At 51.3% G+C, this 22,511-nt stretch overlaps 1 protein-coding gene across 7 annotated transcripts in view; it reads right to left on the bottom strand.

Annotated features, from left to right (window-relative positions):
* Obscn (obscurin, cytoskeletal calmodulin and titin-interacting RhoGEF) overlaps window positions 1-18,510 on the bottom strand; it is a 139,489-nt gene extending 120,979 nt beyond the window's left edge. For 6 of the 7 annotated variants that reach the window (XM_040748724.1, XM_040748723.1, XM_040748720.1 and 3 more), the window contains exons 1-7: window positions 13,127-13,381; window positions 12,506-12,814; window positions 11,934-12,200; window positions 11,058-11,336; window positions 9,136-9,411; window positions 7,863-8,138; window positions 4,650-4,925 (exon numbers count right to left, since the gene is read on the bottom strand). In XM_040748724.1, coding sequence (XP_040604658.1) covers window positions 4,650-4,925; window positions 7,863-8,138; window positions 9,136-9,411; window positions 11,058-11,336; window positions 11,934-12,200; window positions 12,506-12,814; window positions 13,127-13,268 — 1,825 coding nt within the window. In that variant the 5' untranslated portion in view covers window positions 13,269-13,381. Of the gene's footprint in view, window positions 1-4,649; window positions 4,926-7,862; window positions 8,139-9,135; window positions 9,412-11,057; window positions 11,337-11,933; window positions 12,201-12,505; window positions 12,815-13,126; window positions 13,388-14,060; window positions 14,331-14,742; window positions 15,746-18,376 lie in introns of those variants that run through there. The other variant, XM_040748725.1, reaches the window with a different exon arrangement.
* Between the last annotated feature and the right edge of the window lie 4,001 nt (window positions 18,511-22,511).

The raw sequence follows: 22,511 nt of genomic DNA on the forward strand, positions 1-22,511 counted from the left end.
AATGGTAAACTCTCTAAAGATACTTCCTGAATATGTGCTATTTCACCTTCGCTCCTGAGTGACCGCTTACGTGGGCGTGGAATTTGAGGTTGACGGTTGCTTCCTTCAATACTTTGGACACCATTCCATCATTGGTTTTCTGCTGCTGGTTGCCCACGTCTACCTCACAACTCCCTCTCCTTAGTCTTCATGTCTCAGCGTTCTTCCACTCACCTACAACAGCTCTCAAGCCTCCGCCTCCTCTCCATGCTCACAGTCACTCTCTCCTAACCTCATCACCTCCTACCTGGAGTAAGGAAGAGCCTCACACATGGTTTCCTTGCCTTGGGTCTCCCCTTGTCCAAATCAATTCTCCATTTAGCCTCCTAGAAGCTAAATGTATCATCTCCATGTTCCTATCTCCAGGAACCTAAAGGACAAAGGACCACTCCCTTTAGTGGGCACTGCTGGGTGTTTCCAAATGCTCCCAGGTGAGTGGGATGGCCCAACAGAATGAGCATGTGCTTTTGACTACATTTCTAACACAAAATTGTAGTTCATTTTCCTTTTCTATAAGAGAAATTGAAGCATTAGCCCCACTCCTGCTACAAAAAAGAAAAAAGTTAGAGCCAACCTTCAAAACTCTAGAAACTGACCAATGGCTTACAGAAATCTGAGGACACAGTGCAGAAAAGCCTCTGAATCTGGGTCACAGACTTCCAGAGGTGAAGACTTTTATGTCACTGTTCCTTGCCCCCTCTATGCCAATGTGCCTTTAAATCCAGTGGCGTCTCTACAGGCCCAGATAGAGCAGGGCAGACGAGATCCCCAGACAACCAGCGTCATCTGACGTATGGGGATCCCTGAGCTCCACACACAGGTTGTCTCCATTGGCTCTGAGTTCCCACTGCAGAGCACAGTCCCCAGGAAGGACCAAAGGGCAACGAGAAGTCTTTGCTGAATTCCAGGCTTCCCTGGACAGTGGAGAACAGGTTGCAACAAACAAGTCTAACCAAAAGGTAGGGAATGAAGTTCCACAGCGGGCTTCAGAATGTGTTGGCATCTCCTAGAATAGCAGCCATGCTCAGACAGGCCTGAACACCTGGGCAGCCTCAGTGATAGTCTGAGGTGATGTTGAGTTCAGTGCACATCTGCTCAGGATTTAAGTGATACATCCATGGCTAATAGTCACAGACTGATGGGAGAAGTCTTTCTGTGTGTATATTTGTCTTATCAGTTGATAAATAAAGCACTGTTGGCCAATAGAGAAGCAAGACAGGTGGGACTAGGAGTCAAGGAAGAGTCTGGGAAAATGTAGTCAAGAATAGAGAGTCGCCATGTGATCCCAGGAAGAGAGGACACATGAGGCTGGTGTCCTCAGTAAGATAAGACCTTATGGAAATATATATATATATATATATATTAGTAGTTATGGGTGATACTTAAGACAGAACTAACCTATGAGAAGCCCCGGACATTGGCTGACAGAATTATAACTAATAGAGTCTCTGTCTGTTATTTGGAGTTGACGTGGCAATGGGACCAAGCTGGCAGAAAGAATTCTCGTTGCAACAGACCAGCACTCCAGTCACACAATGAGGAATATGCCCTTTATACCCAGCTCAGAGAGGCCACTAACACACAAACACTACCTGTAACAAATGTTGGTGACAATATTTAAAAAAAAAACTTTTTCCTAAGAGTATGTTCACATAAATAAAAAGTTGGTTCTTGGGAAAATATCAAGAGAACAAACTAACCATTGTCTCTCAACTAAGAAAAAAGAAATAACTCAACTTGTTAAAACCCAAAATAAAAGTGAAAACAATAAGACAGACTCCCCACAAGTACAAAGGTTCTCAAAAAACACTGAGAATAATTGTGTGTTAACAAATAAGATAGCAGCCCAGAAGCGGTGGCACACGCCTTTAATCCCAGCACTCTGGAGGCAGAGGCAGGGGGATCTCTGTGAGTTTGAGGCCAGAGCTACAGAACTAATCCCAGGACAGCCAGAGATGTTACACAGAGAAACCCTGTCTCAAAAAAAAAAAAAGAAAGAAAGAAAACACAAGAACCAAAAAAGATAACCTAGATGAAACAAACAACTCTCTGGGAAATGCTACTGGAACTACTCAAGAGGAGAAAGAGAAGAGAGAAAATTCAGGGAGTCCTGCAGCCAGTTCAGGACAGAATCCGTGATCCAGACACAAGACCCGAGTAAGATGCACAACCTTCTCTACCTGCAGATAGGATGGCCTTGTACCTGAAAATCCTCAGGCATCACAAGAGAATTTAGCTTTAACAAGCAGGGTCGGCACAGTTTCAGGTACAAGATGAACACACAAAAACCAGTCCTCCTCCCGAGCATCAGCTGAGGGGATAATGGCATCTGGTGGCTACTGAGAGCTTAAGAGTCAGGGGATGATCATGTCCACGCCCATACGGGCAGCAATAATTGAAGTTCGTAGGAGAAAGAAAGGAAAGAAAGTAGGGCATGGGAGATCTGTCAGTGGGGGTCGGAAGGAGCTGGAGGGAGTGGTGGGTACATCAGGGTACATAAATGTCTTAACTTTTCAAAAAATACATTTTAAAGTGGAATTAAGGAAAGAATTCCATCACCATGGTGACATTAAAAAAATACTTAGTAATAAGTTCTCAAACAAGTCAAGCCCTGTTTGCTGAAAATCCCACTGAAAATACTCAAATAAACAAATGAAAAGTCATACCATAGTCACAGGTTTGAAGTCTTCATCCTAAAATGGCAATATTCCTAACATTGGTCTGTGTGGTCATATCAACTATACATCCTTACTTTGTAAAATTTGAGAACTGACATTAAAGTTAACAGAAGTTCAGAGTAGCTTGGATGACCAATATAAACTTTTAAAAGAGAAAGAGGAGCTGGAGAGATGGCTCAGTGGTTAGGTGCACTGGCTGCTCTCCCAGAGGACCTGAGTCCTGTTCTCAGCATCACATTACAGCTCACAACTGTCTGTGATTCCAGACCCAGGGGATCTGATGTCCTCCCCTAGTCTTCCTGGGCACCAGGCACACATGTGGTGCACAGACACGTATTCAGGCAAAACACCCCTACTTGTAAAATAATATAATAATTATTAAGAAAATAAGCAAATCAATTTTAAAAGAAGAAGAACAAAATTGGAGGAGTTCCACTGCCCAGTTTTAAAACTCCCTATAAAATTATTGTCATCCAGGGCTAGAGACACAGCTCAGCAGCTAAGAGCACTGGCTGCTCTTGCAGAAGACTGGTGTTCAGTTCCCAGCACACACAAACAGCTCACAGCTACCTGTAACTCCAGCTCCAGGGGACTACCGTCCTCTTTCTGTCTCCTTGGTTACTGCACACACATGATCAGCAGACATATATGCAGACATTTTTTTTAATTGCGGTGATTTTCCAGGCATGGTGGCGCATGCCTTCAATCCCATCACTTTGGAAGCAGAGGTAGACACATCTTGGTAAGTTTCATGGCAGTCTGTCCTATATAGCAAGTTCCAGGCCAGCCAAGACTACATGGTGAGATCCTGCCCCCCCCCAAAAAAAGAAAGAAAAGAAAAAAGCCTATAGTGATCAATTAAAGAAGGTCCTAACTGTCTCACTGTTCAAACATGAACTCAAATATAGTAAAGACCTAAACATAAAATCAGAAGACAGGAGGTAACTAGAAGGAAATAAATACAAATAATGAATTTTTGGCTAGGACCTCAAAACCAAAGAACCAAAAACTAATTTTTGCATGTGCATACACACAGAAAGAGACAGAGAGACAGACAGAGACAGAGACAGAGAGACAGAGAGACAGAGAGAGAGAGAGAGAGAGAGAGAGAGAGAGAGAGAGAGAGAGAGAGAGAGAGAACTCTAATCCTTCCATATCCTTCCTCTTTTGAAAATTGAATGTGATCATGGTTGGAGCCATGTGTAACACGACATAGAAAGAATTTGAAAGATGATGACGCACAAGGAAAGCCTGGGACTTTGTGATAAACGGGCAAAAAAGAGTCCAGACTTCTCTACAATGGGACCCACTAGCCTGATACCCACAGCAGGGTCTGCATCTTTGTGCTCTTGGGACAAGGCAGACGTTTTGCTTAACTCTGACCCAACAAGCAGAGGTAACCTCTGGTCTCCCAGAGCAGAGCGTCAAGAGCTCCTGCACCCTGAGGGAGATCTGGCCACTTCAAGAAGAGGCCCAGGTGGTCCTCATGGAAACCACTACCCTGGGGACAAGCTGTTGCAAAGGAATAGAAACCACAAAGGGAGACAAAAGGCTCCAAAAAGAGTTCTGAGATCAGTTCCATTGCTGTAAAAGAGGCCTCTCATCCCATACAGCTCCTTCCTTCAAGGCCATATCAGTGAGGATGTCAAATGTAAGCATACATCGAGCTTGGATTCCCAGCCCCAGGGACACCACATGGAACAGAAGTAAGCTATCAGTACAGACATCATAGTACCTCCTACCCTAGCAACTGGAGAAGAAAAAAGCATGCTTCGTGTTCACTCCTGTAAGCCTGGAGTAACTTGCTACTTGTGGAGCAGTAGCCAATGCATGCCCTTGCACAGCTTCTGCAACAGACCCAGCACTGAGCCCACACTGAAACACTTCCCCCAGGGCTGTCCTACGACATAGACCACAGTCTAACCAACTGACCTGTGACGTCCAGACGGAAGGAGACCTTCTGTCCCCCGGCCTCGCAGCTGTACTCCCCAGCATCTGCCTTGCCCGCCTGCTGCACCACCAGCCTCCTCTCACATCCAGACGCCTCCACTCGAACCTTCGAGCTGGAGCTCAGCTTCTTCCCGTCCTTGAGCCAGGTCACTTCAGTCTGGGCCTGGGACACTTTGCAGCTCAGTGTGGCACTGGCTCCTGCCTCTGATTTCACCTCACTGTGTGTCTGCTGCTCCTTGGCAAACACCAGCTTGGGCTCTGGGGATGGACAAGGACACACTTTCAAAGTCAGAAACACTGTCTATATCAGGAAGGCCACATAGGGAAAGATCCTCATAGGGCAGCTAGAAAGCAGAACATCACTCAGCCTCTGAACAGTGTGTCCAGGAAAACTCAGGGCCTCTCATCACAAAACCCCAGTTTATCTACATATCCACAAGTGGAGACATTGTTACAGTCCTTCATGAAGAGGCTAAGGGTCATAACACATGCACCTGCACGGCAGTGACATGGAGAGTCTCCCCAGGACTTGATAGGACATGCCTCACAGAGCTGAGACTCCCCGAGGCTCCAAACCCTTTCCTACTCTGAGTAATGTCAGCTGTGGCACCTGCGGAAGAGAGAGCCTGGGCCATCTGTGGTCCTCTGCTGTCTGTTTTACTGACGCTGTTTGCCATCAGTGTGTGTGCTCCTCTGTAGAGTTGATGTTCAAGTATATCCTACTCTCAATAGCACTGCTTCTTCTTCATATTTATTTTAGGAGTCTGTTTACATATTACAGTACTTATCCTCTCTCATTGTCTGACCTGTGCGTCTGATCCCAGTTACAGATGGCTAGATGTGACTGGTACCCCAAAGGTTTACATGTGGCAAGCTGGATCCTCACGTGGTGGTACTGAGGTGGAGAACTTTTTACATGGTAGAAACTACTAGAGATTCTCAACCATGAGAACTACACCCTCTGAGTTAACACTGATCTGGGGAAACAGGCCGAGTCCTACAGGAACACATGACTCCCACACACACAAGATCAGAGTGTCAAATGCCCTGTTCCTAACCTGGATCTTTTCTATCTGTCCACCTGCACCAGTACCACACCATCCGAACATTCCAGCCACCAGAATCACAGTCACTGGTTTGCAAGTTATATGGCCTCGGTGAGTTTGCAATAGCTGCACACAGCAGCCTCATCTCATCACTCTGGGTTTCGATGTAATGCGGCCAAATGGATCACTGTTGCTCCGCTGTGGCTAGTGCACTTGTTTCCTGACCAAACTTCCCTCACCTGACCACTTGAAGCAACACACATCAGGACTACAGTTTACCTGGGACCCTGGTGTCTTTAACTGACCTGGAATTGACCTCTGTGGTGTGAACTAGCAGACAACTCTTTTCCTGTGACTTGATGTCCCAAAACCTCTCACAAAAAAACCCTTCTCCCTTCCTTGCTGGTTCTAAAAACCGGGGGGGGGCATGAGGAATGGGTTTACACACAGGTGTGTTTCAGAGCCCAATACTCTGCTCTTTCTTAACTCTACAGTGAGGACCCTGGATCTGTTTGCTATGCTTCATAGTAAGACTAGAGGAAAAATGCTATCACTTTCTTTAAGAGTATGGGATGCACTTGCCCCACAAATCAGACAGCCGAATTTGATCCCTGGAACCTGCAGAAAGGTGGAAGGAGAGGACAGGTGCCACAGAGTTGATCTCTGATATATAGTGTGGCAAGCATGCCAACACATAGTGTGCTATGCATGCACACACAGTCAATAACAGTGATTAAAATACGTTAAATGTGTAACTTTCCATATAGAGCTCAACCAGGTCATAAAGTGAAGGTGCTCCTAGTAACCCTAGAGAGACATCTGAACCACCACAGGACACAGGCCAGATGCATCCAGAGTCCACCACACAGCATGGGGGCCCTAGGCAGGAGTTCTGAAATGAACAGTTAAGCACAGCTATATGGAAGTGAGGTAACAGAGGCAGTTAAGGCTCTTCAGTCTTCTGGTTCTGAGGGCCGTGTCTCACTGACTTGACAACTAGGAATTCTGACAAAACTGGCCAGATCAAACAGACAACAAAAAACCTACACTACCCTTCTGAGAAACATGGAGAACAAGATTCTGAAAATGGCCAACTAACTGTGCCTCACTCCACCTCCATGTGACCTGTGTCCCTAAAGAGTCCTTTAGCTGAACACTTTTGTGTTTAACCAATACTCCTTCCCAGCTGTAAACCTGCACGGTCCACTCAGGACAGTCTCCTATGTCCAGAACAAAATTCTGTGGGTTAAAAAAAGTAATACAGGACTGGAGAGATGACTCAGAGGTTAAGAGCACTGACTGCTCTTCCAGAGGTCCTGAGTTCAATTCCCAGAAACCACATGGTGGCTGAAAACCATCTGTAATGAGATCTGGTGCCCTCTTCTGTTGTGCAAGCAGACATGTAGGCAGAATACTATATACAGGATAAATAAATATTGTTTAAAAAAGGAATATACCAGCACATACTTTGGCTAATACTTAAACTTAGTTGCAAATTAAGCGGATCCAATGGCCCCAGATCATATATGCAGCAACAGGGAATGTGTTCCTGTACCATGCCTGCACGTAACTCTCCACTGCGTCCTGTCTTACTGCTCTTATTGCTCAATCAATAACCTGGCTAATTCTGCTTCACTCTGGCTGGTCCTGGATTCTGTTCTCCAGTGGGTGTCAAGGACCTGGCTACATCTCAGCAAAGGCCCCGGGGGACCTAAGGAGGCATGTTCAGGCTGCACTGCCCACATGAAGAGCACTTTCTAATGCAGCCATGGAGGGCGGTAGGCCCTCTCTCTTCTCTCCTGGCTTCCCTGGGCTCAGCTAGAAGCAGGAAAATAGGAAGCAGAGGAGGATCTGGAAGATGAAGTAGAAAAAGGGCATGACAAGGGTTGGGAAGATGCTCGGCAGTTAAGAGGACCTGCGTTTGGTTCCCAGCTCCTAAATTGGGCTACTCACAGCTGCCTGCAGCTCCAGCTCCAGGGGATCCAAAGCACTCTAATGGACTCGTTAGTACCTGCACTCATGTGCACGTACCCATACAGATAATTAAAAATAAAGTCAACCTCTAAAGGGAATAGTACCAGAATCTGTCCAAGCCACAGCCAGCCTCTACCACCTCCACACAAGGCTACCTTCATGTGAAAACACCCACCTGTGACGTCCAGACGGAAGGAGACCTTCTGTCCCCCGGCCTCACAGCTGTACTCCCCAGCATCCGCCTTGCCTGCCTGCTGCACCACCAGCCTCCTCTCACAGCCAGACGCCTCCACTCGAACCTTCGAGCTGGAGCTCAGCTTCTTCCCGTCTTTGAACCAGGTCACCTCCGTCTGGGCCTGGGCCACTTTGCAGCTCAGTGTGGCACTGGCCCCCGCCTCTGATTTCACCTCACTGTGTGTCTGCTGCTCCTTGGCAAACACCAGCTTGGGCTCTGGGATAGATAGGGATGCACAGGATCAGAGACCCCAGACTAGACATACTCAATCCTTCTTCAGGGCCTGGAGCTCATCAGAACCCAGTCATGGCCAAGGCAACACTGCCCATAATTGACAGATCATCATGGGATCATAAACAAGGTTCTGTGCCCAAGCTGCATGCCCTGAAGCTTCATACGTGGAAGGCCTGGTATGCAGGGTCTTGTCACTGCCCTAAGAACCTGTAGGCCCGCTCTGATGTTTGCTGGCAGGTGAGCTGCTGTACCCTTAAGGCCATCACAGCGAGTGTCCTTTAGTAATACCACCATCTTGACCTTTAAGGACAAAACTCTAAATCTTCCCTGCCTCCAGTCCACCGGAAACTTCAGGCCACCCACGGCTTCCCAGTCCTCCTACATGCAGAGACCACAGACAGCAGGAGGAGGCACAGTTGGGAGGGATGCCCGCCTCAATCCCCACGTCAGAAACCCACATCTTTCTGGACCACAGCTGAGAGGAACTGCAAGACAGTGGAATGCAGTAGAGTCAGGCAGGAGAGAGAGGCTACATGGTCTGTGGCCTTTTCCTCAAACTCAGGGACAGGGCAGACAGGGTTGGACATACATTCGTGGTCACATGGGAATTATGACAGAGCCAACAAGGACTCCCAGAACCCTAGGGCCCAGCAAGTAGGAATGGACAGAGAAAAGCATCTCCTGCCATCTGCAGGACTTGCTCTGCAGCCATGGGCCTCCCCCCCAGCCAACAGACTAGACCCAACCACACCTATGTTCACTATGCAAACTCATCACCCCAGGTTGATGTCACCAGAGATACTCCCCAAGATTGGCTCAGCCATCAGCCTTCTTTGACCTCCTGATAGTGATAGGCCTAAAGGTCACTAGACAGAGCTGAAGACACCAAACACTGAGGTGTAAGGACAGGGAGACTATCAGCCCAAGATACCAAGCTATGTCCTGGGATAATCCCATTGAGCACAACCCTGGCACCCACCTGTGACGTCCAGACGGAAGGAGACCTTCTGTCCCCCGGCCTCGCAGCTGTACTCCCCAGCATCCGCCTTGCCCGCCTGCTGCACCACCAGCCTCCTCTCACAGCCAGACGCCTCCACTCGAACCTTCGAGCTGGAGCTCAGCTTCTTCCCGTCCTTGAACCAGGTCACCTCTGTCTGGGCCTGGGCCACTTTGCAGCTCAGTGTGGCACTGGCTCCTGCCTCTGATTTCACCTCACTGTGTGTCTGCTGCTCCTTAGCAAACACCACCTTGGCCTCTGGAGACAGTAGACAAAGACACTTATTCAGAGGTGCCTTTCAAACTCCTAAGTCCTGGATTCTGGTTAATAACCTCTGAACTCCAGGAAACTCCATTTCCTGCCACAAAAATCTCCCAAGGCCCCTTGCTTGATAGTGAATCTTCTTAATCCTGAGTGTGTGATGTCTAGCCAGTGTACGATGCCAGATCAGATTGACTGGGCAGGGCAACAGGAAATCACCAGGCCAGCCCTTACAGACCAAGACAGTATTCTCTTATCCCCTAATCTTCCCACCTTCAAACAGTTTCTACAGAGCAGAGAAAGGCCCTGTTCATGAGCACAGCCCCAGTTTTCTCCACCAACTGGAACGTGACCACGCCATGATTTTTGCTTTTGGATATAGCCAAAGTTAAAGCCATGCATATTACTGAGAAGCCTGTGTCAATGACTGGTGTTCACAGGGCTGCAGTCGGGACCAGCCAATCAGCCCCGGGTCCACTCTTGAGTGGGGGTATGTGGATGAGGGAAGGCTAGCTATGGACATTAAAGGAAAGATGGAGACATAGGATACTGTCAGGAGGGCAGTTTCAGTCCATACTGAATGCCACTGTTTATTCATTTTAAGTAATCAACCAAAGGTGGGGGCAAATGGCAGAAGACTTCCATTATGTATAAAGGGCAAATAGCAATTACTCCCCTTAATCCTAAAGATACTCTATTACTGCAGATACTACTTGGCCATCAGGCACTTCATAGCTGTGCTGTCACCTAGCCTTCAGGATGAATGTAAATTTGCCTGGGCCCAAGTCTATTGTTATTTAGATAAGAGCCATTTGCCACTGAGGCCAGGACAACCTACAGCTGTTAAACTAATGTCTTAAGGACAATAAAAATGATTTTGAGCTCTCCAAACTCATGACAAGATGAAATGGACTTCCATATATGGGTCCCAACAATCCTGTTATACAAAATGTATGCATGTGTAGGTTTTTAGAGCCTGTGTGAGGGGCACATGCGTCTGCAAGACAGCAAAGAGTTTCAGCTGTGGAGACATATGTGGCCCCTACCCAATGGTCCAGTGTGGAGAACCCCAGGCCACTCAAGGGTGGTATGCACCTATGCCAGAGCTAAGTCTACAGCATCTTCATGCAGGGAACAGGAGGAGACAATCTTGCCCTGCCTGGTGTCCAAAGTTGCCCCCAGCCAGTGCCACACCCCCATGCCCTACTGCGAGAAGCACTGGCAAGAGGTACCCAAGCATCTTGCTATCTTTGCCCCAGTACTCTTGTGTATGTGCCTCTGAGGTCCAGCTTGGCCCCCAACCACAGCATTCACATAGCCACCTGCTATGTCTGTGATGAAAAGTTTGAGGCCTACAGGGTATGGATGTAGATACCCAGACTTAGACCACATGTGACCCTGACTCTTGCCCAGACCAGAGAGGTTCCAACCACAGCTAAGAAGTCCTCCTTCCTACAGAGCTGAGCTACCCACAACCATTAACACACACACACACACACACACACACACACACACACACGTCAGAAAACAGCTACCCCACTGCCCAGACCCCTCAGAGCATGCCTGGAGACAAATGATACATATCCAGAAAGACAGTGTGGCACAAGGACATGATGGCAGCCCCACTGCCCACCTGCACTCACCTTGCACCAACAACTGGTAGGCAATGCGGCTCCCGCGACTGACACACTCATAGAGGCCAGCGTCATCCTGCGCCACATCCCGCACCAGCAGTGCTGGCCTCCCAGCTGACACCTGCATCTCGTACTTGGGTCCTAGGGGCAGCTCATGGCCGTCCTTCAGCCAAGTCACAGCCGCAGCCTGGTCCGACAGTTCAGCCAGCAGCTGTGCCTCTTCGTGCAACCGGGCCAGCACCTCCTGGGCAGCCACAGCAGGAAGCTTGTTGCTGGCTAGCCCCAGAGCTGCCACAGGGCAGGGAGGGTTAGACAGAAGTTAGCAGGAACAAAGAGCCCACAAGAAGGAGGGCAAAAGGAGTCACAGTGAAGACGGAGGGAGGATTGAGGATGGGGACAGAGGGATAAAAAGGGAAAATAGAAACCCAGGGAAAAGGGTGGATTGGAAGGAAAGCAGACATGGAAAGCAAGTCAGTGAAAGGCCAGAGAAGGGAGAGCGTGAAGAGGAGTGAGAGGGGAACAGAGAGAGTGAACACAGGGCACCCGTGAAAAGAGGGAGACCATGGGAAAGCCAGAAGTAGGGGGAGTGAGACAGGGGAGAAAGAAACAGGCGGGCAGAGAGGAGACATGGGGATAGACGGAAGAGAGAGTGAGAAAAGAGGCAGTCAGAGAGGCAGAGTCCTGAGGCATCTCATACACATGTGCGCGCACACAAACAAACACACAGAGCCCGGCCTCAACTGCCAGCCTACGGTGAGCAGCCTCCAGCACCCAGCTGCCCTGCCCGCTTCATCACATTGCCTTAAGACTACCCTTCTCCAGGGACTATGCCTCCCGCCTACTACCACACTGCTGAGAAAACGGGACTCAAGGACTCGGGCCTACCTCGGACCACCATCCGGATGCTGGTTTCAATGCCATTAGCCACAAACTTGAGCTGTGCCCCGTGCAGTCTGGCAGGCACCTCTCTGATGGTGAGCATATGCCGGGTACGGTCACAGCGGATTACGTATACACTGCTGGCTTTCAAGGCCTCCCCATCCAGGAACCACTCGCCTTCAGAAGCCACCGTGAGGTCCACAGAGAAGGTGACCTCACCCCCCTCCACTGCCTCCACCGCCTTCAGAGGTGTCTTCACAGCCAGCCTGGGGACTGCAGGGTGGGCAGAATTAAGGTCAGAGTTGGAAATAACAGCACAGGTCCTGCGTCCCCCTCCTTTGCTCTGCCCCCAACCAGATAGAGTAACTGAAACCTGGCTGCCCGAGGCTGCTGAAGAGAGGCAGGTTCACTGGGACCCGGGTCCTGTCTTAGGATACCTCCTCCTTCATGAGGAGGCTGAAACATCCCCCAACCACATAGACAGTCCCCTTATGACCATCCTGGCTCCCCTGGAGGCAGAATTGTGCTTTGGGCGCAGGTGACAACCCCCTGTGATGTTACTAAAGGGTCTTACTCACCCAAGTGGATGGTCCCTGGGAACTCAAGGTAAGGACTCTGGCCAAAGTGGTTGATGGCTGACACTCGGAACTGGAAGTCCCCCTCCTCAGCCACACCAGCGAAGGTAAACTCAGTTGTGACCAGCCATTCAGCTTCATGACAGCGGCTCCAGGCATAAGCACCGAGCTTCCTTTTCTCCACCACATAACCATCAATGGTGACAGGGCGGTCCCCAAGGGGTGGGGGGGACCAGCTGAGGGTAACAGAACTCTCTGTCTTGGCCTTTACTGCAGGGTCAGCAGGGGGGTACAGAGGTGGCCTCCTGGGTGCTGTGTGGAAGACAGGTTGAGCTCACCAACTGGTAACTCCCTACCCCAGCCTTGGGTCACCCAGAAAGGAAACGTCAGAACTTGAGCCTCTCCATGGACACTGCTCTGGCGGAAGGGATGGTACCATGCACCATCAGCAGGCTCAGAAGCCCCTCTCCAGACCTGCTGCCACCCAGTTGCAGTGGGAAGGCCCCTCCTCTGCCACCCTCATACCTCCACTGGCAAGGGGAGCCTGAAGCACTGAGGGAGAAAGGGAACATGGCTGGGTCCCTACCGGGAGAGCCGCGCAAAGGCCATTCTTCCGACCCTTACCTGATACACAGAACCGGGTGGTCGTCCGGCAGCCACCAGCCACAAAGGCCACCTCACCCATGTCCTCCAAGGTGCACTGGAAGATGGTCAGTGTGTGGCACGTGCCTTCTGAACTGATGGCTACCCGGCCCCCTGCCACCATCTCCTCCTGGTTCCGCAGCCACTGGACAGGGCCCTCTGGGACAGCTAGCTCTACCCAGAAGATTGCTGTGTCTCCAGAGCGCACTACAGTCTTCCGAGGAAGCTTTCTGGTCAAGTTCCCTAGAGTGGGAAGATTGCCAGAATGGTAAGACAAGGCCCCTGTGTGCCCCTTACTCCTTTTGCACACCCCCTACTCGTGTGGCCTTCCATCTCATCTTCCTGTCCATCCAGTCAGTCCCATCCTCCCATCAGCTTCACACACACACACACACACACACACACACACACACACACACCTTCTGTCCAACCCTACCTTCTGGTCCCCTGCCTGTCCAGAACCAGGCTTATCCCTAACCCTAGCTTCCCTCTAACGACTGCCAGCCTCCAGTCTCCCCAACCCCAGGCCACTACACACCTCTATGCCCTAGCATCTCCCCACCTACCGACTCACCTCTTCTGCACTTGAGCCCTCTTCCCTGTCTGTCCAGCCTACTGTACTTCAGCCTAGCTCCCTGATTGAGGAGCAAGCACCCTCTTGTCAGCCTGACCCATCACACCCTACTCGACCCCACCCCCATCCCACTTCCCAGACTCCCTCTGTACCTCCCCCTGCCTTTTCCTCATCCTGGCCTCCTCTGCCTTGTCCCTCTCACCTCAGTCCTAGTCACCGGCCTTCCTGATCACACGCAACTGACTCCACCTGTACCCCTGGGACTCTAGGTCTGCCACCTCTGCTCCAAAGCCCATTTGCCCGCCTGGTCCCGCCCAGCTCCCCCCAGCCCCTCCCGCCTGCCTTGGACGGAGAGCTCTGCCACGGTGCGGCTGCCCTCTGTGGTCTCGCAGATGTACACCGCGTCATCGTCTGCTGAGACGTCGCGGACAGTCAGCCGGCGCGCGGTGCCCTCCTCCTCGATGCTGTACTTGGCGCTGGCCCACAGGCGAGTCTCCTCCTTAAACCACGCCGCCTCGGTGGCCGGCTGCGCGACCTCACACTGGAATGTGGCAGACTCTTTCTCTCTCACCTCCAGGTCCTGCAGTCGCTTCTTGAAAGGCACCGCAGGTTCTGCGGGAGAGGGACCGACGGGAGAAAGGATGACAGGGGACCAAGGAACAAAAAATGGGAAGGATGCAGGGACGGATAGGTGAGTTAAAGAAATATGACGGAGAAGAGAAAGAGGAGCACAGAAGAGACAACAGCATGGGATATGTGAGGTGCGAGGTAGGGCTGTTGAGGAAGGGATGTAGGGATGGTGACTGGGACTACGGTTCCCAACGGTGGTTCGCATCAGGGGCCATCATTGCCTGTTCATTTGGAGGAACCAGAGCCTCCCAGACCTGGAACTGAGGATGCAGCCACCTGACCCTAGCTGACCTCTGGACCAGGTTAATCACCTGGGACCGCAGCTTGCACCCAGGTGAAAAGACAGGGTGTGGGGAGTCAGGGAACGACATGTGTGGGAGGCTAGTATGCTCACCTCTAACCACCACCAGCACGGAGCTGTAGGTCTGGCCCACGAGGTTGGAGGCTGTGCAGGTGTAGAGGCCACGGTCCGACTGCTTGCAGAAAAGGATCTTAAGGACAAAGTTCTCCTGCTCATCCTCATACACCACGTGTCGCCGGCCCTCGGTCACCAGCTGCCCATCCTTCTTCCACACTGTCTCGGGCTTGGGCTCGCCGGTCACAAAGCAGCTGAGGCGCGCATGTTTGCCTTCGGTCACCGTGCAGGTGCGTGTGCCGGCACCAGGTGGGGATGGGGGGACGCCCTCTGCGCGCATGGCCTCGCGCCGCTGCTGCAGATGCGCCAGTAGCGAGGCGGTGGAGGATCCAGGTGGTCCGGCAGCCTCGGCATCCGAGTCCACCACGAGCGCGGCGGCAGCGCTGGCGGAACCCAGAGGGTTCTCTGCAAGGACTTCGTAGGTGCCACCATCGCGAGGCCGTGCCGACCGGATGCGAAGCGCGCTCGCCTCGCCGTGGTCTTCCACGCGCACATGGGGGGCGTCAGGTGCCCCCAGGCGCCGCCCATCTTTGGACCAGCTCACAGCAGGTTGTGGTGAGCCGCCCACGCGACATCGGAAGGTAGCGTCTGCGCCCTCGCGCACGCGAATGGAGGTAGGTTTCAGCAGAAAGTGGGGTGCCTGCTCGGCGCACGTGCCCTCGGAGTCTACTCGGAGGCCTACAGCAGCGAAGGCCTCCCCTATGGCGTTCCTTGCGCGGCATACGTACTGCCCGCTGTCACCGAGCGCCAGATCCAGGATGGTGAGGCGGTACACGTCCCCGTCTTGAGCCAGGCGGAAGCGCGCTCCTGCCTCCACTGGCTGCCGGTCCTTCTCCCAGCTCACATGTGGCGTGGGGTTACCCACGATCTGGCAGCTCAGCGTGGCATCCTTGCCCACAGATACCACAAAAGCCTTTGGCCGCGTCAGGAAGCGGGGCGCTCCGCTGAAGGAGTGATCCATGGTGGCAGCAGGGTTGGGGGTCTACAAAAGGCAAAGATGAAGGTCATGATGCTATTAAGATGAGCCAGTCGCCTGTGCCACATTTGGCTTCTTCCTTATACAATACTAACAGGAAAACCCAGTTTAACAAACGGGCCCCTCCACGTGGGCTGCCTCCTCAGCAAGTCTCATTTTTCTCCTTGGAGACTCCCAAGCCACCCTAGTGGCTCCAAAGTCTAGCAGTTCAGATTAGCCTCTTTCTGTGACTTGGAAGTCTAGCATCTTCAATTACCAGATGTTCTTCCGCTCTACCCCCATCTCCAGCAAGTCCTCTCGACCCCCGAGGGGAAATGTTCTCAACCAGCAGGATAGGAACCCTCACCTGAAGTGGAGTTCATCCTAACGGAAGTGCCCTCACCCCACTGGGCTACAGCGAACCCCACTCATTAACACCTGTCTACCCTCATACTGCTAGTCTTCAGGGAAAGCCTGGCCCCAGGTAAGATTAGGGTGTGGGAACAGTGCAGTCAGTGGCTGCAAAGGGCACCAGGAAGGTCCTTATAGTCTGAAGCCAGTACAGACAGCTTCTCTCTACAAGAGCTAGGCTGAGTCTAGCTAGCTTGGGAGCTGATGGCCTTGTCACTATTCAGTCCTTTGCATGATCCTGCCAACTTGGACCCCTGCAAGAATGAAATTGCATGTCTCAGTCCTCCTAGGAATCATCGGCACCCAAATAACACTGGCCTCTGCCCAATCAAGGCTTAGCCCCAGCCAGCCAGCCACGGATCCAGTGAGTGACGAGACTACCTGCCTGTACCAGGTCTTATATAAGAATAGTGGGCACCATGGCTGGCTCAACAGACCAACCTCCTCCACCGCTGGCAGACATGAGCACTCCAGTGCAGAGACCTTCACCACAGCCTCTGTATCTGCTCTGCTATACCAGAGCTTCCAGTCTCTCAGCCTGGGCTGCCTGATATGGGACCAGCCAGTTAATGGGCTTATATTCCCGACCCTCCAGTCCTGTGATTCAGGTAGCTAATCCCCCTAATCCTCTTCCAGGAGACTGATTCTGGACCGGGGCTGGGCTGCACTGGCCAGTTTGCTGACTCACTGTCCAGTCAGCACCTCTGTCCCCCACCCACAAACAGGCCTCATCTCTTAAGGCTAAGATAGGGCCACCAGGTAGCACCAACTGGAACCCAAGTCCAGTCCCTGGAGCTGTCCTTCAGCATCTGTTCCATAGAAGGTCTGCCTTGACATCAGTATCAGGCCTTGTGTCAAAGGTCTTTCTAACCTGCATACTCAGTCTGCGGGTTCCCCAGGAGCATGGCAGGGTGCCTTATGACTCTACCCACCGTCGTATGCATAGCCTGTGGTGGCCCAGCCTAAGACACAAAAACAAGAATGTGCAAACAGCCTGGCATACACATATTTAAGAGGAGCTGGCCCCAGCCTCAGCTGGTCCACAGGCCCTGGAGACGCAAGAGTGACTAGAGACTAGCATTCTCCTAGGCCCCCAGGGATGGCACCCCTGGTTCTCACTGTCTGCTCAAGGCCTGCATTCCCTCCACAACTATGTGACCAGTCGGTCACACACCAAGGCACTGGCCACTATCATGGAGTCAGAATGACACCTCAGAGCCCCTCAGCCACCCTGACAAGCAGGTCTAAGACCAGAGAGGGAAATCCCAGGACTATGAATCTGTTTTATTCCCCACCGATGAGGAAACCGAGGGCATAACAGAAGCTTCAGGAAATCTATCCCAGACAGGGCCCTCATCTCTCCTGGTTTAGGCTGGAGGCCCTGGGCATATGTCCTAAGCATGGGGTCCAGGTGATCATTCTCTCAGAGAAGCCTCTTCCTCACCCTTACAGGACTTCTCCAACCCAGCAGGTGCCTTGGGCCCCTCCACTGCCTAGGGTGGTTTGCAGGAGCCCCTGCCACCTGCTCATACAATTGGCCACACCACCCACACCCTCCACCCTCCACAACTTTAACAGAATGTGGCTACTCTGCTTCTTGCAGGGTGGACCAGTTTTCTGGATGAACCGAGTGGGAGGTGACACACTAGCCAGAAGCGGAGGCTGCCCCCTCCCTGGAATTCCACCTTGCTGGCCCTCTCTGTCCCCTCCACCACTCCCAGAGCGGAACCAGCAAGCCTGTGGTCCCCATGCCCTTCTAGAGCGGATTTCCAAGGGCAGCCCCTAAGCTCAGCCTCACCTTAGACCCCGGGGCTGTGGCTTCCCCCACTCCCGGGGAAATTCTTTCCTGGAGTCAAGTGTCAGTGCCCCTCTGGCTGTCCCCTCCACTGAGCCAACAGGCCCAAAATAGCCCCAGCTGTCAGCGGGCATCCATGTCGGAAGAGCTGGGGGCAGGGCCACCAGACCCCCAGGCAGCAGGAAGACTAGGGGGTAACCAGGCCAGTGCTCACACAGTGCCAGCTCCAGCCCTCCCAGATCCCTAAGGGCAAACTGCCCCTTCCCATTCTCAGGTCTGGACTCAGAGTCACAGAAGGTCCCAGGTCTGGCATCCAGCCCACTCTCTTCTCAGGGAGGGGACCAGGCTGACCAGACCCCTAAGGTCCCCAAGTTCCACAGAACACCATGACCTTCAGCCCATCTGACCTCCAGAAGCAAAAGTCAATCCTCCAGGCAGCCCTGCCTCCTCACCTGTGTCTACCAGGGGTTGGGGGCAGCTCCCAGGCAAGGGGCACAGGTGGTGCGTTGGGGGCTGCTGGGTTTTGCCTCCTTCCTGGGGCCCAGGTCGATGTGGTTCCCACCCAGCAGCCCACACTCCTGCCGGTCTTCAGACTGGACAGGGACGAAAGGACAGGCAAATGCTGTCAGCTGAAGAAGGCTGGGCCCGCCCCTGCCCCACCCCCATTTCTGGTCAGCCCAGCCCAGCCTAACTCCAAAATAGCCCTGGTGTCACTGTCCAGGATTTAGTTTCACCCTCGGGCCCAAGGAGGCAAAGGGCAGGTGGTCAGGGGCCTGAAGACGCCTGTGTCCTCCCACTGTGATGTGGGCAGCAGGGAGAAGGGTCCAGCCTTCCTCAGACCAGCATCCTGGAGTGTGGTGGGGACAGTGCAGGGTCCCAGGATGATGCCAAGAGGGTCCAGTAAGCAGTCTTGAGAACAAAACTTGATACTGACCATGAAGGGAAACCAGGACCGCCACACAGATCCAGGTCTACATCTAAGGGATCACAAGACCACACAGGGGTCTAGAATCAGCCCATGGGGACACAAACCAACCCAAAGACACAGGAGCACTTTAATTTATTTATTTTTATTTTATGTGCATTGGTGTTTTGACAGCATGTATGTCTATGTGAGAGTGTCAGGTCTTAGGGTCACAGACAGTTGTGAGCTGCCACATGAGTGCTGGGCATTGGACCCAGGTCTTCTGGAAAAGCAGTCAGTGATCTTAACTGCTGAGCCATTTCTCCACTCCTCCCCCAGGAGCATCAAAAAGAAACCCATAGGCACCCAAGAAAACTCACATCTGCTCTAAGAAGGATCAAGTTTACTCCAAGGGTATTAGGACAACCTACTCTGCTCCCCATCTGGTCTTCCTGGGACCCAGCAGTATAAAGGAACAACTATTAGCCATATATTGATGCCTGACTCATACCTACTTTGCCCTGTCCACACCTATGACCCAGGCACCCTTGGTCCCTGTGCCATACCCAGACTGGCTTGCATCTGTGGTGGCCTTAAATGAGAGTGGAACCCTAATAAGAACCAACCTAGCCAGGGCCAAGGGGTCTGAAGCTGAGGGTGAGCTGGGCACTGACAGTACCTGCTGCTTCATGCCCCAGGCAGGGCTGTTCATTCTTCCAGTGTGGACTTTGGCAGTGCCTGCTGCTTCGTGTTCCAAGTAGGACTGCCCATTCCCCCAAACCTAGAGTAGATCCTTTCTAGGCAGAAGATGAGCTGGCAGCAGGGAGGCCTGGGGTTGGGGGATGTATTGAGGGATCCTGGTCTCTCCTAACCCTTAAGGAGCCAGTATGAGGAAGGCATACAGCTCTCCCTACCAGCCCCGTTTAAGCACATGGGGAGTCAAGGGGAAGGACCAAGGCTTGTCTCTTGTGGCCCCCACACTCTCTAGCTGTTCCCCACTTGCCAGTGCTGTGGGACCCAGGAGAAGAGTCAGCTGGAAGTAGGCTGGGAGCTACTTCAAACCTCCAGACTGACCCTTATTCTGGAGCCAAGGTCAGGGTTCCATGTTGCTGCCTTCACTCTGAGTCTGTGGTAAGGGTGCTCTTCCGACTAGTATCCCCAATCCTTAGGACAGAGAGGGCAAGAGCATTCTTGGGGCCCCTGAATAGGTACACTCATTCTACTCACAAGTTCCCCTTCTCACGGACTCATTACCACCCTCCCCAAAGTCCCACCTCTAACATGAGTAACACAGGGGAGGGGCTTTAGCATGTGAATTTCAAAGGAATTTCACCTGATCTCCATGAGGAAAGGAAGAAATGGAAGACACCAGGCCCAGGAGCAAGATGTTGAAAAACCATGGCTGATGCACTCAGGGGCTCTTATGAGAGTGGGTGTGTGGTGTGTGAGTGCAAATGTCTACACATGTTAGTTCACATGTGTGTGCGTGGGTATGGAGACACAAGATTATGTGGAGGTAGGCATGCCTCATGCCTTTCCAAGGCATGCATAGAAGGACAGAGGAAACATCCAGCTCCCTGGCAGCCTCCAGATGTCAGTAAAGTTGTAGATAGACTGAAAGTATGCAACCTAGAGAAATAAAGAATATACTGAACAAAGTAAACCAAGACTTAGTGCAGTGTAAGACACCATTAAATACATCAACACACATGTAACAAAACAAGTTGTCACACACAAGGAAAGCTGAAGGAGGCTAGCAGCCAGAAGACAGATGAAGAGGCATGGAAATGTTAACCACCCAATTTGATCACTACACATTGTCTTCACAAGTCAAATCATCACACTAGACCACATACATTTGTATGATTAAAATAACAATTAAATTTAAAACAGAATAGTAATAATTTTGTGGGGGGTTGCAAATAGCTCAGCAGGTAAAAGCGCCTGCTGCCAATGCTGAAAAGCAGTTTGACTCCCAGGACCCACATGGTGGAAAAGAGAGCACATATGACTGGACATTGTCCTCTGATCTCCACATGTTACACACACACACACACTTTATTTTTGGAGGAGTTCTTAAACTTTTTTCTTTTATTTTGGTTGAGACAAGGTTTCTCTGTGGCTTTGGAGGCTGTCCTGGAACTAGTTCTTATAGACCAGGCTGGCCTCAAACTCATAGAGATCCGCCTGTCTCTGCCTCCCGGGTGCTGGGATTAAAGGTGTGCGCCACCACCACCTGACCTGGTTCTTAAACTTTTTTATCAAAACAAAATCAAATATGATAGATCATCGGAGTCCCTTTGTTTCTGTGTGTGTAACTGCCTAACCTGTCGTAGCCTAACCTGGGCAGGGGCAGTGAGCTACGGATTTCATGGGGAAAGGACAGTCGTCCTTGCCCTCTTTACAACAAACAGCTGTGTGACTTTTCCCGGGAGATGTGAACAAATGTCTATTCATCCCATATAGGGCACCCATGACAGACCTAAGAGCCATTCACCCAACTGTATCTTGGTGAAACAATGAGTTCATTGGGGTTATTTACAGAGCATGAATGACTCACAGAAGGCTGCATCACTAAAAAGCCAATTGCACTATGGGCAACTAGTCTCAAAGCTGCATCTCTGGGGCTCCCTGCTCCAGCAACTGTAACATAGACATTTTATACTGTTCACCTAACCTTGGGGAGGGGACATGTGAGCCTTATAGGATGTCTTAGCTTCCTGATTTAGGAATTCTGTCCCCCTCCTTCCAGGAGGAAATCTTCCAGTTAAATGGAAATAACCACACAACAGAACAAAAAGCAAAAATCTTTAAAAAAAATTCTAAATCACCACATTCAAATAAAGTGTCCCAAGAGATACTTTAAACACCCCACTGGTGGGAATTCTGGGTATCTGGGGTGAGTTCTACAAACTTCCTCCTGGGTCTGTTTTCTTGTGAAGTCCAAGGGGAATTCTATTGTGAAGACAAAGTGCAAATCTAACAATGGCCACACAATTTAGTAAAGTGTTCCATGAGGAAAGGCTTGTCTAAGAATTTAAACAACTTTAAGGAAACACAAGGACATTAAGAATCCATCTTATGCTGGCTAAAAGAAATGTCGAGAAGAATCCTTTGGGCAAAGGGATGTATGTGGCAAGGCTTTGAAAGGGTTTGTGGAAAACCTTTCTGATGTGTCCAAGAGAGACAAAGCATAGGAGGTCTTGTATCAGCGTCAGCTGCGTCAGCTGCGTCAGCTGCGTCAGCTGCATCAGCACCAGCCATTGCTCTCCCAGTCATAATTTACATTTAGAGTCAATGGAACTAGGAGCTGTCATGAAGAGGATGCCACCTCCCACCCCAACAGCTGCTAAGATTCCTAGGAGAGAGATTGACAGCTGTAATAAACTGGGTGACTTAATTTGGCAACCTTTCAATTCCGACATGGTTAGAGAGTGACACGTCCTACTCCCATGCCCTGCAAAGTGACTCAGAACAACCTGGGTCTCTGATCTCTCAAAAGAGCTTCAAGTGCCACGCTTAATATTCCCGACATTAGGTTCTAGCCATCATCAGATCATTCTGCATCCTGTGTTTGTCTTCTTGCCCCATGGCTGGGCAGAGGGGTGCCTCAGACAAAATCAACTGTAGACATACCACAAAGGTGCCCAGGTCCCATGTGCAATCACTAGCTCACTCTCCAG

Source organism: Mesocricetus auratus, unplaced genomic scaffold (genome assembly GCF_017639785.1).
Source record: "Mesocricetus auratus isolate SY011 unplaced genomic scaffold, BCM_Maur_2.0 Super-Scaffold_100007, whole genome shotgun sequence".
NCBI lineage: Eukaryota > Metazoa > Chordata > Mammalia > Rodentia > Cricetidae > Mesocricetus > Mesocricetus auratus.